Source organism: Hippoglossus hippoglossus, chromosome 20, assembly GCF_009819705.1.
Source record: "Hippoglossus hippoglossus isolate fHipHip1 chromosome 20, fHipHip1.pri, whole genome shotgun sequence".
NCBI lineage: Eukaryota > Metazoa > Chordata > Actinopteri > Pleuronectiformes > Pleuronectidae > Hippoglossus > Hippoglossus hippoglossus.
Genome location: NC_047170.1, coordinates 19,348,509 through 19,363,208, shown reverse-complemented (window position 1 = coordinate 19,363,208; position 14,700 = coordinate 19,348,509). Strand labels below are relative to the sequence as shown.

Sequence of the window (14,700 nt, the reverse complement as noted above, 5' to 3'; positions counted from 1 at the left end):
GAAGGTTGGTGTCATGTGTTCTGCTGCCACAGAGAAAATACAGTCATGATTAAATTCATCATTCAAACAAGTTCGTATCTGCTTGCCCTCCTGCGCACCCGGAATTACAGGAACATGAGAAAGAGACTGAAGAAAGAGTCTGATTAAAAACTGATCTTAATGCTCCACTGGCCCATTGATGTAAGGAGCCTGGTTTGCCAGTTGAGAGAGAGGAATCGACTCACTACAGTAACTTGGGGTTACACCAGAGCTTTTACGAGGCTAAAAAGTACGAGTTGATTTGTTTGATTCTTCAGAAATGTATGTATTGATTTGAAAGGGTGGACAGAGGATTGTAGCTCGGTCGGCTGACTTGTGGTCTCGGGGACAGTGAGTCATCCACAGACGTCCAACTGAACAAAGACTTTGGTGAGCGGACACTATGTATGGTGCCCAGAGTGATCACTCGATCTTAACCTTGACTCTACGGTTCCACCGCGACACCACCTTTTCTGCCTGAGATCCAACGCACTCAGGCTGTCTGCGTGTGCAGGCTGCAGCAGGCAGACAGAGGAATAAGGCCTTTATCACAAATGCTAAAATTGTAATGAAATTCCTTATTATAGAAATCAGATTTCATAAATCATCACACGACCTTCCGTGTGTGTGTGTGTGTGCGCGCGCTGGCTGTGTACGTAGTGCTCGCTGGCAGATGGTGTTTAATCTTCTCCGGCCATCTGGACTGACTTTCTCTGGCGTCTTTTTAACGCCCACACACACAAACACATGGCGCTCTACTCTCTTATTCAACATGCTCAGGTGTGTGTCTGTCTGTGTCTGTGATCGTCCAGACAAACAAAAGGGTGGACAAACAATAGTCTTGACTTTGGGACATTTTGTTAGTTCTTACCTTTTAAAATGAGCTATTTATGTTTGGGTTCAGCACTTAGTGGATATTTGTGCTCAATTTGTGCTCATCCTTGAGTGTGTGTGTCTGTGTGTGTTTGAGAGGGAGTGTGTGCGTTCAGGCCTAAACACCTAAAATGGAAACCAAGGCCCCACCCACACCGGTTTGAGTGGATATTGATGGACACACAGAGAGAGAGAGAGAGAGAGGAAATATTGATTGATAGAAAGAGGCAAAAAGCAAGGGAGGGAATGTGTGTGTGTGTGTGTGTGTGTGCGTGTGCGTGTGCGTGTTGTGTATATTGGAGAAGAGAGGCACGTAACAAGCGAGGAAGAGGAAGAAAGACTTTTGTGTCCTCCCAGTTTACTTTCTGTTAGGATCAGTTGGTACATTCCTTTGAGTTGTGTGTGTGTGTGTGTGTGTGTGTGTGTGTGTGTGTGTGTGTGCGTGTGCGTGTGTTGTGAACAAGGCATTGTGGGTATTACCATTGTGAGGTCATGGGGCGTTGATGTAATCTGTGTAACTCGGCGCCGGTTTTCCTGAACGCAGCCCTCTCTTCAGGAACAGACCAACACTCACACACACACACACACACACACACTGATGACAGTACTATATAAAAGTTTTTAGAAGTTAAATGTTATTTCTATTTATTTTACTTTGGTTTGGACTTTCATCTTGTTTGTCCATAACTTTATTGTTCTGCTTCACACCCACGGGAAACGTGGGATAATCGGCGCTTCATCGCTGGGAGTCAGATTTTCCCTCAGGAGGTGGTAGAGACCAAAGCAGAGTGCAAAGTGAGGGAATAGAAGACGAATCATTGTGTTTCTCTGTCACTGTCACATGTGGAACATCTGTTCACTGGTGACCTCTGATGATTGAGCGGACGACAGAGCAGATCCACAGCCTCACGGACGTGCATTGATTGATATGCACTTACTGTATGTCGGGAGCCGGTGGAACATTCATGGTATGGATTGTATAAATGTTTTCTTTAACCAGACGTCAGTAAGTAAAATCAGTGCTGTTTGAATTTCCAACCTGCAGGAGACTTTTACTCTGAAGGGAAAGTAGTTGGTTTTTAAAAGTTTATCCACTTCTAACTTTATTGTGAAGTCCATTAACAAACTATTTTAATGATAGATTCACAGGTTCAGTTATTGTTGAAGCAAAAATGGCAAAAATATATATGTGGCTCTTTTTCTGTATATTATTTTATTGTAAATTTAATATATTGTTAGACAAGACTCTCATGTTCTTTTATTATTTATAATCCGTCCAGTTCAATGTGAAAACTGATAATAAATATTGGTATAATAATGTTTCTTTTAGTTGCTGAAGACACAGACGTTGATACAGTTAATATTTCAATACTTACTGCATCTTAAAGCTAGTTAGATATTAGAATGTCCTGGCATCCTGCTCCAGTGAAACTTCTAAAGTTATGAAACACATCTCACACAGATAGATGTGATGAAGGGCTGATTACCTTGTGTATGATTAGCACGGTTTCTTTTCAAATCAACATCCTGTTGTTGTGAGCGTGACGGGGGGGGGGGGGGATGAGCAACGATGCAGCTCGTGATGAAAAGTGCCTCAGTTCTATTTTAAAATCGCTGTTTTTCCTGTTTAATTATTTTCTGGAACTTGGGGGGGGGGAAGAAAGAAAAAACTAAAAATGTCATAAGAAGTGGCACAAGCAGCAAAGACACCGACTGTGAGGAGGAGGAGGAGGAGGAGGAGGAGGAGGAGAGGGAAGGGTGTCATGCAGGAGGAAGAGGAGAGACCCCCCCCCCCGACTGACCCGAGCTGGAATCTGACACACAGACATGAAACCAACGTAGTTTCCATCCCGCCTCCTCATCCTCCTCTTCCTCATCTCTGACTCCTGAGGAATTTCATGTCAGACGCTCTCTGGTCTTCATCCTCATCTCACCTTCCTCACATTCTGTCAATTATTATTATAATAATGATGATGAGGGGCTTTATTTGTACTTTTATTAACTTTTATTTAGATTCGTCTCTTTTCTTTTTTAATCTTATTCTCCTTAGAAAGAAGTTTATGTCATGTCCACAGCCCTCCTGCAGTGACGTGTGTGTGTGTGTGTGTGTGTGTGTGTGTGTGTGTGTGTGTGTGTGTGTGTGTGTGTGTGTGTGTGTGTGTGTGTGTGTGTGTGTGTGGCTGTGGCTGGCGGGGGGGCTCCTCCTAGGACAGATGTGTGCCTTCCTGTACAGATGTTGATGCCAGGGAAACAATGACAGGACAAGCTTTAATCGTCGCGATGAACAGCTGGAGGGCCTTCCTGTGTGTGTGTGTGTGTGTGTGTGTGTGTGTGTGTGTGTGTGTGTGTGTGTGTGTGTGTGTGTGTGTGTGTGTGTGTGTGTGTGTGTGTGTGTGTGTGTGTGTGTGTTGTTTGTGCTTCCCCTGGCGTTGTGTGTTGACACTAGTTTGTCAGTTAATCAGTCTGAGCGGCAGTGTGACAGAAGAGGAGCGCGATGAAGACTCTGTTATTTCACATTAGGAACAGGCAGCTGCAGGTACCACACACACACACACACACACACACACACACACACACACACACACACAAACACGCAGAGATACAGACCGATTGTCTTTTGTTGGCTGTCCGTGTTTCGTTGGATTTTAATGTCAGGCTGTGTGTGTGCGTGTTTCAGGTTTAACTGGGTGTTGTGGGCACGCATACCACTTGCTTTGGCAACAGCGTCAAATTATCATGTTTTAACCTTGAGCTGTTTCTGCTGATGTCATTTTTATTCCATTACTTTGCACTTGCATTGTTCTGTGAACATTCAGGGACAGTTTTGATGAAATAACGCAAATCTGATGCAATTTGAAATGAGTCAAATTCCTCCAGGAAACATTTTCGATGAAGTAACAAGCCGCAAAGTTCCTGACGCTGATCCTCATCCTGTTATCAGAAGACGGCAGAGCTGAAAACCTTACTGGATAAATACAATATTATATATAAATTGCATATAAACAAAGTTTATTAGTTTATAGATAATATCGTCATTTTGATCATCATCTTGCTGGTTTTCCTACTTTTTAATGGGCATACATTAAATATCTGTTGGCATCGTTACACAAAAGCAACCAAACAGATTTCCATGAAACTTAGTGGAAGGATCCAGTATGTGTCCCTGTCAGGACGTGGATCCAGGAACTTGTGAGATGGAAGTTTTTCAACATTTTCCCAGTTTTCCAAGAGTATAACTTGTATTTGATTGATGACATTTAGAAGAAGATCTCTGAGTTTATGAAATTTGGTGCAGCTGAGAGAATATAAGGGACTGTTGCTCCTTGCTGGAGGTATGAGCGTTACCGAGTGAAATTCTAGTTGTTATTGAAAAGTCCTAACAATAGAAGCACTTCTTATTTACATGGCATATGAGGCAGTTCATTGTTCCATAATAATGATGTTTTATTTCATAAAAATGTATTATTTCTGTGGGTGTGGAGGTGTTTTAATTTCAGATGAAGTGGCCTAGTTGAGGACACACTCCGAGCCTTGATTAGAACTGTTGACCCTTTAACTCCACCCACCTTGTGGAGGTGGTCTGGACTATTATTACAGTCCACTTGGGTAAATTTGGACTTAAAGTTCTTCAGGGTTCATTATGTTGTTCGAGAGCCAGCCTGCTTTAAGATGCATTATGACTCTTGATGTGCAGGGTTTGGACTTTTGCTCATTTCTATTTGGGATGAATATGAGTCGTGTGCTTGCCACCAGCTCCCATCATGCTTTGCGTGATCGTGAAAGTTTAATGCTGCTGTGGAGTCAGTGAGACTGCACCTGAGCGCTGTGTTATTAAAAACATTAAAAGTCATGCTGCATCAGCTCCGAGTTGATGCATGATGGATGTTTGATTAGTGCCGTTGCTCTGTGTGTTGACGTGACTGCGTCCTGACACGGAGGAGGAGTGATGTGCTGCTCAGCAGTCGAGCTCTGTGATCTCAAATTTGGCGTAAAGCGAGAGTGTGATCATTCATTAGAAATGTCCCCTGTGCAGCGACGGCTCGTGAGCGAGCTGTAATGAAGGGGCTCCCTCGTCCTGACAGAGATGCTCGACTGGCAGCAGATGAAGAGCTTTGATTTCCACTAATGAGCGGAGAGGAGGGAAGGAGTGATGACAGGGAGAGCTGGAGAAAGAATGGAAGTTGGGGAGAGAGGTGGAAGGAGTTCAGACAGTGGCTGTACTGTCCAACAGATCTGTGTGTGTGTACCAGTGTGTATGTGTGTGTGTATCACAGACAGATTACCATAGTAACCTGGTTGGCATGGTGACAAAGTTTTTTTCCAAATCAGAGCTGTCTCCCAACTTCCTCTCTCTCTCTCTCTCTCTCTCTCTCTCTCTCTCCTCTCTCTCTCTCAGTTCCGACTGATGTCTCTCGCCCTCTCACTCTTTCTGTTTGTTGCTTGAATCTTAAGAACACTTCCATCCACCACTGAATATTCAGAGATGGTTCATAGACATAAACAGCTGGTGGAGCTATTTCTCCAGTTGTGTGGCTTTAAACCAGAGGCTGAAAACACAGCGAGACGCAGAGAGGGATTCAGTCGAACCATGAAAGACTGATTAGAAAACACGACAAAGATATAACTAACGATTAATCAAACCATTCTAAAACAGTGCAGATCTAAGTTGATGTCATCAGAGCTTTTATTTTGTAGTGGTAGCCATCAATACATCCACTTGCTCGCTATGACATTTCCTTCTGTTTTCTGGCAGGAAAAGTTCTGGAGTTTTCACATCCTGCCCCTCAGGAAAATGGTCTGAACGCAGCTTATGTTTCTTACATCAGCTTTGCTTTGGAGCTGTATTCAATTTCTCTCTTTGAGGCTTGAGCCCTGATATCTGATGTCTGGAAGAGAAGAATCAAGATTCTGATTCCAGCACCAAAACCACCAAAAACCATTCCCCTGCTCGTCACTACTAAAGCTTATCTCGGCCTAAGCATCGCGTCTGCTCACCTGCGATGTTTCTGTGGTAGATCAGTTAAAAGCAAAGTGAAGGTAGGACACACACTCATCTACTGTGTGTGTGTGTGTGTGAGTGTGTCTGTGTGTGTGCGTGTGCAGTGATTGAGGATCTTATCTTGCCAGCTCCTGAATTAATGATGATGTCCTCCCTCTGCTCCTGCTCATCTATACTTAATGCTCTCTGCCGCTCTCTGTAACATGATGTTCGGCCTCTGCCACAAATCATGTCCTATCATCACAGACCCGCCTGCGTCTTTATTTTCTCTTTGACACCTCTCAGGTTAAACCGTTCCTCTTGTGTCCAAATGTCCCCCCCCCCCACACAGAAACACGTTCTGGTCGGGACGGTTCTCCTTGACATTATTTAGGGACATGTCACCACACGTGTTTAATAAACTTCCATAAAAACATGTTAGTGCTGAGACGACTCTCTGATCTCCGACAGGTGACTCTGAGCTGGGAGCCTGTGTGTGTGTGTGTGTGTGTGTGTGTGTGTGTGTGTGTGTGTGTGTGTGTGTGTGTGTGTGTGTGTGTGTGTGTGTGTGTGTGTGTGTGTGTGTGTGTGTGTGTGTGGGGGGGTTATTTGATCCCTGGTCAAGGCCAGCGGAAATGTACTTTATGGTTCTAACCTGACAAATCCCCAAGCTCTGTGTGTGTAGTGTTGTGTAGTGTTGTGTGGTGTTGTGTGGTGTTGTGTGGTGTAGTGTCTATCCGGCCTGTTAATTTGATTGCGTAACAGGCTTAGGGGGGGGGGGGGGGTACGGATTGTCTGGAATGGAATCCCACTCAGTCCTTGATAGCTGCTGCCATGGAGAAGCTGTACACACAGACACACACATTGGACATTTGAAGTTGTAGTTGCAATATTTTTTATTTATTTAGATTTTGTTGACTTAAAATGAATTATAATATTTAATATATTAGTACAATAAAAGTTGTATTAAAAGTTAAAAAAATACAAGTAAGTAACAATGGGCAATATAATACCTTTTAAATATTATAAACTCAATTTATATTATTCATAATAAAATTATAGAAATATAAATAAAAAATCAATGTAACACTGTTATAAACGGTTAATCTGAGCCTGTGTGGAGCACCTATAGATTCTACTGTATATAGAGTTCATTCATGTATTGTGAATGCAGATGGTCGAGCAGGATTTAGTTCAGAGATTAGAGATTAGTCTCCGGGGGAAAAGATGGTGACAATTGGAGTTCCATGTTTAATGCTTTTTAATTTTACATGTAATAACTGTCTCTTCCTAGTTTTTAGTTTTATCTTTGAATATGAGGAACTCACAGGGGAGAAGCCAGAGAAACGTCCTGATTAGAGCAACTAATCCTATTATCTGCAACTAATGTTTTTATAAACTCGAACTGTGCATAAAAACAAACAAAGCTCTGGCACAATATTTCCTCTTTTGTCTTTATATTAGTCAGGAATGTACAATGTGACATATGCATCGCACACGCTGTAAAAAACTGTGCGATGAACACATTTCCTGCTGTTGGATAACGCGTTGTATGTGTGTGTTAGAAGCAGAGCTGATTGTGTGTGTGTGGACTGTGAGTCGTGTGAGATAGACAAAGATGTTACAGCTTGGTAGATAAACTTTAACGAAGAGGTATTGTCACCTCGTAGATTGACCAACAAACGATGGTTGTTGGTTTGTAGTTGATGTGCACACTGTCCCTGAGATAAAGACGATGTTTATCTGGAAACAGAACAGTAAGGTTTGGCATTCGTCTACTTCGAATACAACTAAAGTCATTTGCTCGTCACATTTAAGTTTAACTACACTTGTGATTGATTCCTGAGACGCCAACAGATGTTTCCTCAGCTACATGCAGTCCTGTTTGTCATATTTTAAGAAGTGAAAATATGTGATCCACCACAGTGTGACATTTATAAACGTCTGTGAGATGTCATCTGGATATCGCCATCGTTCAGGTCATTAATCATAATCACCAGGATCTCAAGCTGCCTGCAGTTTCAATATGAAACACATAGTGTGAACACACATTCTCATACACACACTCTCTCACACACACACACACACTCTGACACTTACTTCACTTTATTGCAAGAAAAATTGTGACTGAATATTAATTTTCAAGCCAGGCACTGAGGTCTCAGGTAACAACTCACATTTGTACCTGCTGTAAAGGTAAATGTCTGAAACCACAAGTTTTTCGGCAGGTAAACACAATGAAAAGCAGCAAATCCTCACATTTGAGAATCTGAAACGAGCTAAAGTCTGGGATGTTGTAGAAGATCTCAGGCTGGAAGATGCAGATGTCTAATAAATTAATCTGTTAACGAGTTTATATAAACATCTGACCATTACCCAGCAACTGTTATTCATGTGGAGCGGTGTTTGTGTCCACCTGATGAATCTAAGGGTAATCTCCAGTGTTCTCGTTCAGCTCTGACTTTAGTCTCCACCAGCTCCTGAGGGACATATTTGTGTCTTAGCTGCTAAATGCTCCGCTGTGTTCACCAGCTGCTCTCACAGACAGAACACGCCACGACGGCAGCAATGACCACAAAGTAAGCTCTCAGGGCGATGCAGGACAGGAAACGGCAAAAACATTAGTAAAACAATAAATCATCGGTGGTCTGTGTTCACTACATGTAGCCGGGCAAGAAGAACAAGTCAACACAGCACAGCTATAACAGAGTAGAACCGTATCGTGTGTGTGTGTGTGTGTGTGTGTGTGTGTGTGTGTGTGTGTGTGTGTGTGTGTGTGTGTGTGTGTGTGTGTGTGTGTGTGTGTGTGTGTGTGTGTGTGTGTGTGTGTGTGTGTGTGTGTGTGTGTAAGTAAACCAGTGCACACTCAGGGAAGGCGACAACAGGTGGAGGTAATCCAAGAAATGTCACACATCCTGTCGCTGGTCTGCACTGGCATTGTGTACATTGTGTTTGTGTATTGGTGGCGGTGGTGTGTGTGGGGTGCTGTGACAGGTGGAGGATGTCGGGTGTCTGCGTTGTGCGTTGGACTGTCGGAGCGGAGACCACTGTTCTGGCTCTGGGTTGTAAGGATGTTTGATTTGTGTGTAAGTGCGTCACACCAGTTATTATACACAGCATAATTTAGGAGATAATAAGGTGAATAATATATTTTCAGTCTCATTCTCCGTGTGGTGAAAAACGTGGATTAACTAGTCTAAACTTTCTAAAGACTTTGCTTGTGTGTGTCTGTGTGCGTGTGTGTGTGTGTGTGTGTGTGTGTGTTTGTTTGTTTGTTTCCTCGTGCTATTTAGTCGTTGGTCAGTGAGTTATGTGAGCGTGGAGTAAATGGGGATCTCCAGGACACCTGATGGAAACACGGGGTGGAAGGTTACAGCTGCGTGTTAGTGGAGAAGGCTGGGGGTGGAGCGGGGGAGATCCCTCTTCCCATCCCAATATGGACCCCCCCCCCCCCCCCGCCCCCCCCCCCCCCCGCCCTCCGTCCTCCCCTCCTCTTCCTCTGGGTATCCCCTCACACTGACTCACACAGACACTTGTTTGCCTCTCCCAGTCCCAATCACCCGCTGCCTCCAGTCGTCTCGGCACACTTCATGATGACACACTGCGCGGCCAACGCTAAGCCGGCGTGCGTGTGCGCGGTAGCCGGCCTCGTCAGGGCGCTGAGGAGCCGGCTGAAGTCCCTCAGACGCCTTCTGCTGCTCGCCAGCCACCGGCATCCAACCCAGTCGTTTGATGGTGGCCACTGGGATCAGAACAGGAAACACAGGGCTGTGAGTAGTCCGGAGTCCCGAGTCAGACTGTGGTGCTGCAGGTGTTGTTTCACCTTGATGTACATTTCTTCTCCCATCTTTTAGCTGCTATGTTGATTTAGATATGTGGACGTGCTCAGTAGTGCTGGTCCAAAATGAACCGCCACATATTTGGGTATTTTCTCTGTATGAATGGAGTTCACTCTGGTACGTACGACCACCAGGGAATAGCTGCGTGCCTGTAAAGTCCGACAGCGACAAGAGCTTTTCACCTTCTCCCGCCCCCTTGCCTTTTACATGATACCAAACTAACTGCCTGCCATATTCATGAAAGCATTGCAAACTCAAAATAGTGTGACAAACCCTAAACACCAGAGCAGGTGGTTAGGGTTAGGATAAGGTTAGGTTCAGGTTAACGTACAGCATGTCATGTTAGTGTGTCAGGAACCTATATACTGGAAACCTGAAGTCTTCTATAGATTCAGAGGTCGACACCCAGTATATGAGGGACAAACACACACATTTGTTAATTTATGCATCAACTTTAACACAACTTTAGTGGCTTGTTGTGTTGAAGTTTGTGTTATCTCAGCGTGAGAGTAGAACTTCCAGCTGTCGAGTCCACTTTGTACCGGAGACGGCACAAGGACGACATGTGAGGCAGCTCCCCGTGAACAGGGAGCGACTGAACCCAACACTCATCGTGGTCGTCGAGGTTTCACTGTTTCTAAAGGAAACTGTCGTGATTCATCTTCACGTCCGTAAACAGCACACACCAGGTTCTTCAACAGTCTCTCTAGGAAGTTCAGTTAATCAGTTGAGTGAGCAGTTTATTCATGGGAAGTTCAGACTACTCAACTTGTTGCCTTGTGATCAGTCTTGTAGTTGTGAGTTCATGCCACACGACTGACTGGCACAGGGGCTCACACACAATCTCCAGGAGAATCCCCCAACTAGCATATCTGCTCTTTCTGGGTTTCCCCCTCTGCTCCTGTCTTCACCCCGTCCCTCGAGTGTCGTCCTGTATGACTGCTGATCGGATGACTCACAAACAGCTCAATTATGTAGAGTGAACGAGGCGTTAGCTCAACTCCTCATTTCAAGTTAAAAGACCTAAAAGTAAGAAAGTTAAGATAATTAAAAGAGGATCTGAATTAATTTGAAATTACCCCAAAACTATCGTATAAATACTAGATTCTTGTACGATGTTTTTTACACTGTAGCATCAGTGAAAACAATATATATTTTATCTTGGATGACTTTTTATATACTCAGCATCGTTTAGGAGATAATGAATTAACTATATTTTCAGTATTGGCTCCTTGTGGTGAAAATGTTTTGTGGATTTGATTGTCGGAGCTGCCTGTGTGCGGAGCTGTCGTGACTTTCCAGAGACTTAGCTGTCACCAGAGTTTGGATTAATGTCAGTGAAGATTCAGTGGACGAGCTGTTGTGATGAGTTTTCATGGTTCTGGCATCAAATCTGCAGTGACAAGCTGGTGAACTGCTTTTGTTGGTTTTGTTTGTACAGGAGTCATAGAAAAGTCCAGATTTAATGTTATGTATGTTTTGTGTGTGTGTGTGTGTGTGTGTGTGTGTGTGTGGGGGGTTTCATGTTACCGCTCCTCTCGTTACCCTCCTCCTCTCTAACACTGACGTGTCCTAACATCAGCTCTGAGAATCTTTACCGTTAAACACTGAAGCTGAATGAACAGAATCACACAGCAGGTTGTTGTTGACTGTAACATGAACGCATCCAAATATCATATTCTCATATTCTCTCATTGGAGAGCAGAGTGATTTTCTGTATACGATTGTAAGTTGTAGATGATTCTACCAATTAATTGGCAATAATTTTGATTGTTGTTTTTCAAAATGTGATCATTTGTATTTTAATATATATCTTTAATGTAATAAGTATAGAAACCTGTCATAACAGGAGTTTAATCCACATCTCATGTGTGTATCTACAGGCTCAATATATTATAAACAACCTTATTTCAATCTGAATGGGACTAAATACACCTATATCCAGGTCGTATGTATGACCTTGTCTTAGTAGCAGCTACAAATATCAAACTAAATATTAAAGTTTCCCTGCAGCCAAACACACACACTGGCTTGTGTTAGTCTCCCCGTTGGACCCAACGTGTGCAGCGTTTACGTTGATTTGATCTGATTGCGGTAATGTGACCGTCTGGGAGGTTTGTTGCTGCAGTATAACAACATCATACTGATTCACTCCGCTCATGAGACCTCTTTAATTAGATCTGATGGTGGACAGATGATGTGAAGTGTTGCAGGGCTGCCGTGCTGCATCGTCTCCAGCTGCGTGACTCACGGATCAAACCTGTTAACCTCGCCGTTGACCGCCGCTTTCAGTGACTCGACTCGTCTGTCAAGATGTCAGGTGGGGAGGGGTTTTCATATTTAATTATTTTGTATATTATTTCACATATATTTGTAGGAGTCAGAGTTTAAATTTGACGGTGACAGCGCTGGTTGGAGCCTCATTACATCTCAGATACAAAGTGAATCATCGTGCCATGCAAAGAGAAAGTTGCTTAATTCGTTTATCTCAATAAAATAAAGGATGAAGAAAAGGCAGCCTCCATCAGTGAAGAAGACACAAACAGGCGTGTCATCTCTGTTTGAGCACCAGGCTTCTGCAGCTCCAGAACCTGAGGAGTGGGACTTTGTCTGGAAGTTAAAGGGGCAGAACACCAATTTAAACTAGAAGATGAGGCCTTGTCTCATCTTCTCATTACTGCAGATATTTTTTGGAAAAGGACATTTTACTCTTCGTTTTCTCAAAGTATCTCAAAACACGACAACAAACTTGTAAAAAGACCAAGCAGCGCTTTTTGTTGTGTCTGGGTCATTACAGTTTTTGGAAATCTTTCCTTTAGAAGACGTTTGTGTCGACCGTGGTTCTGAGGATATCTCAAGTTTAGATGTTTTTTAAAGGGGCTTTCTGTCCGTCTGCCTGTTAATCCCTCTCTTATTAACTCGATCTCTCAGGAACAGCATAAGCACAAAGGTTCAGTTTGACTCAAAGATCAAGTTTGTGGCCAAATGTCAAAGGTGAAGGTCACAGCTGACCTTTCTTTCCACGACCATTTTTTTTATTGACGAAGTCTTGGAATGAAAATGACAGTTTGTGTAGCTGCGAAGTGGCAGCTGACGTGGACTCACAGCCTGAATCCAGCACCAGTGGCTTGTGACTGGTGCTGGATTCACACCAGACTTGCATGTGGGGACATTGTGATCAGTTCCTTGCACGAGGGGAGACTTCAGCAAGTCAGAGGAAAAGTGAAGCTGTGTGTGTTTGTCGTATCACACAGTGAAGATGAGATGGAAATAAACAGAGGCAATAGCAGGTTAGAGAAGCAGGTAAAGTAAGTGTGTGTGTATTGTGTGTTGTGTGTTGTGTGTTGTGTGTGTGTGTGTGTGTTCAGAGCACAGGTGCAGGGTTTGCAGTTTTGATCCTGTGATTAAGAGGTGCTACATGAGCATCCTGTCGCTTCAGCTCTGATCCTCCATCTGTGTTCTGACTCACACACACACACACACACACACACACACACACACACACACACACACACACACACACACACAGACTAGTACACAGACAAACGTACCTACATTTGCATGTAAAAGACACATAACTTTAGTTTTTCAAACATTTCTGGATCTATTTCCGCAGCGCCTCAGCTCCGGGTTTGTTCGTTTATCAGCTGTTTGCGGTTCTCGGCCCTGAGCTGCGTTCAGAGGCTCCGTCTGCGATCGTCTCGGTCTGGATGTGAATCTCATTTACATGCGGCGTCGTGATGTTCCACACTTGATGACGTGCTGTTAAATTGCATGTTTGTGTGCATGTGTGGGGCCTGGGATCAATGGACCTGCAGATCTGATACCAGAATTCAGACCTGAGATAATCAGTCAAATTTATCTGTGGGTTTTAAAATCAATCAGTCTGGGTTTTTGGTGTGTTATTATTTGTTTTTATCAAACAAAAAAATTTTTTGGGACTCAACATTTGTACTTTGAGTACTTTGTGTTACTTTACACTTATACTTTATTATTACATTTCAGACACTACTTTTGAACAATTTACTCCATTACATTTAACAAACAGATATAGTTACGAGTAAAATCTCAAATTAAAGTTTAATAAGCTTCTTATCAGTATAGAAATAATGTACTGACACAGAACTGTACATGAAATACTGCAAATTAGCTCCAATCTCAAATAGCAGCAGTTTTGGAAACCTGTGCACAGATATCAATCTAAAATATTAAATAAATATTGGTTAGACAGCAGGCAGAATGTAAATGTGGGCAGAGAAGGAGAATGATTCGTTCCTCTAGAGCCTGTAATGATGCCAATAATCCAGTTTTATATATCCATGAAGTACATTCACAAATAATATATATACACTTTAGATTTTAAATACATGGCCTTTGTTTGTAACTGAGTAGCAAATTATGGTATTGGCACCAAATTAAAGTATCTGAATACTTCATCTACCACTGCACATCTGGCTACACCCCCTCCCACAGCAGCCCATTTCCCATGAGGAAGAGAGAGAGAGAGAGAGAGAGGGAGAGAGACAGGAGAGGAGAGGTGAGAACGGTTCAAATAAAGATAGAAAAAAAGTGAGAAAGTAGGAGGTAACGAGGGAGGAAAGGAGGGAGGGAAAGATTTCTCTGGGGGAGAGAGAGAGAGAGAGAGAGAGAGGAAGAGAGAGAGGAAGAAGTGTCAGGAACCAGCAGAAGCCGGCACCGGTTCCATCCTGTCGCTTCACTAGTCGACGCACAGGAGCATGTTAGCGCCACAGACCCTCAGCCGGAGTCGGGACTACAGGTCCCACAATACACTGGGACACCTGGCAGCCAGCACCTGGGAACTACAGGTACGACAGGAGGAGGAGGAGGAGGAGGAGGAGGAGGACAGAGAAAGACAGAGAAAGACAGAAGTAGGACAGAGAGGATGATGGGAAAACAGTGGAAGTGCAGCGTGTACGTGTTCAGTTTAATTCATCAGTACCTGGAGAAAGGAGAACAAGAGGAACACACATG

General features: G+C 43.5%; 1 protein-coding gene across 4 annotated transcripts in view; it reads left to right on the top strand.

Moving 5' to 3' along the window:
- The window catches only part of rps6ka3b (ribosomal protein S6 kinase, polypeptide 3b), a 35,884-nt gene that overhangs the window by 9,980 nt on the left and 11,204 nt on the right, over positions 1 to 14,700 (top strand). Inside the window, exon 1 of one of the 4 annotated variants that reach the window (XM_034571713.1) lies at positions 14,393 to 14,534. The exons of the other annotated variants lie outside the window; for them this stretch is intronic. Coding sequence (XP_034427604.1) covers positions 14,445 to 14,534 — 90 coding nt within the window. The 5' untranslated portion in view covers positions 14,393 to 14,444. Of the gene's footprint in view, positions 1 to 14,392; positions 14,535 to 14,700 lie in introns of those variants that run through there. 4 annotated transcript variants of the gene reach the window in all.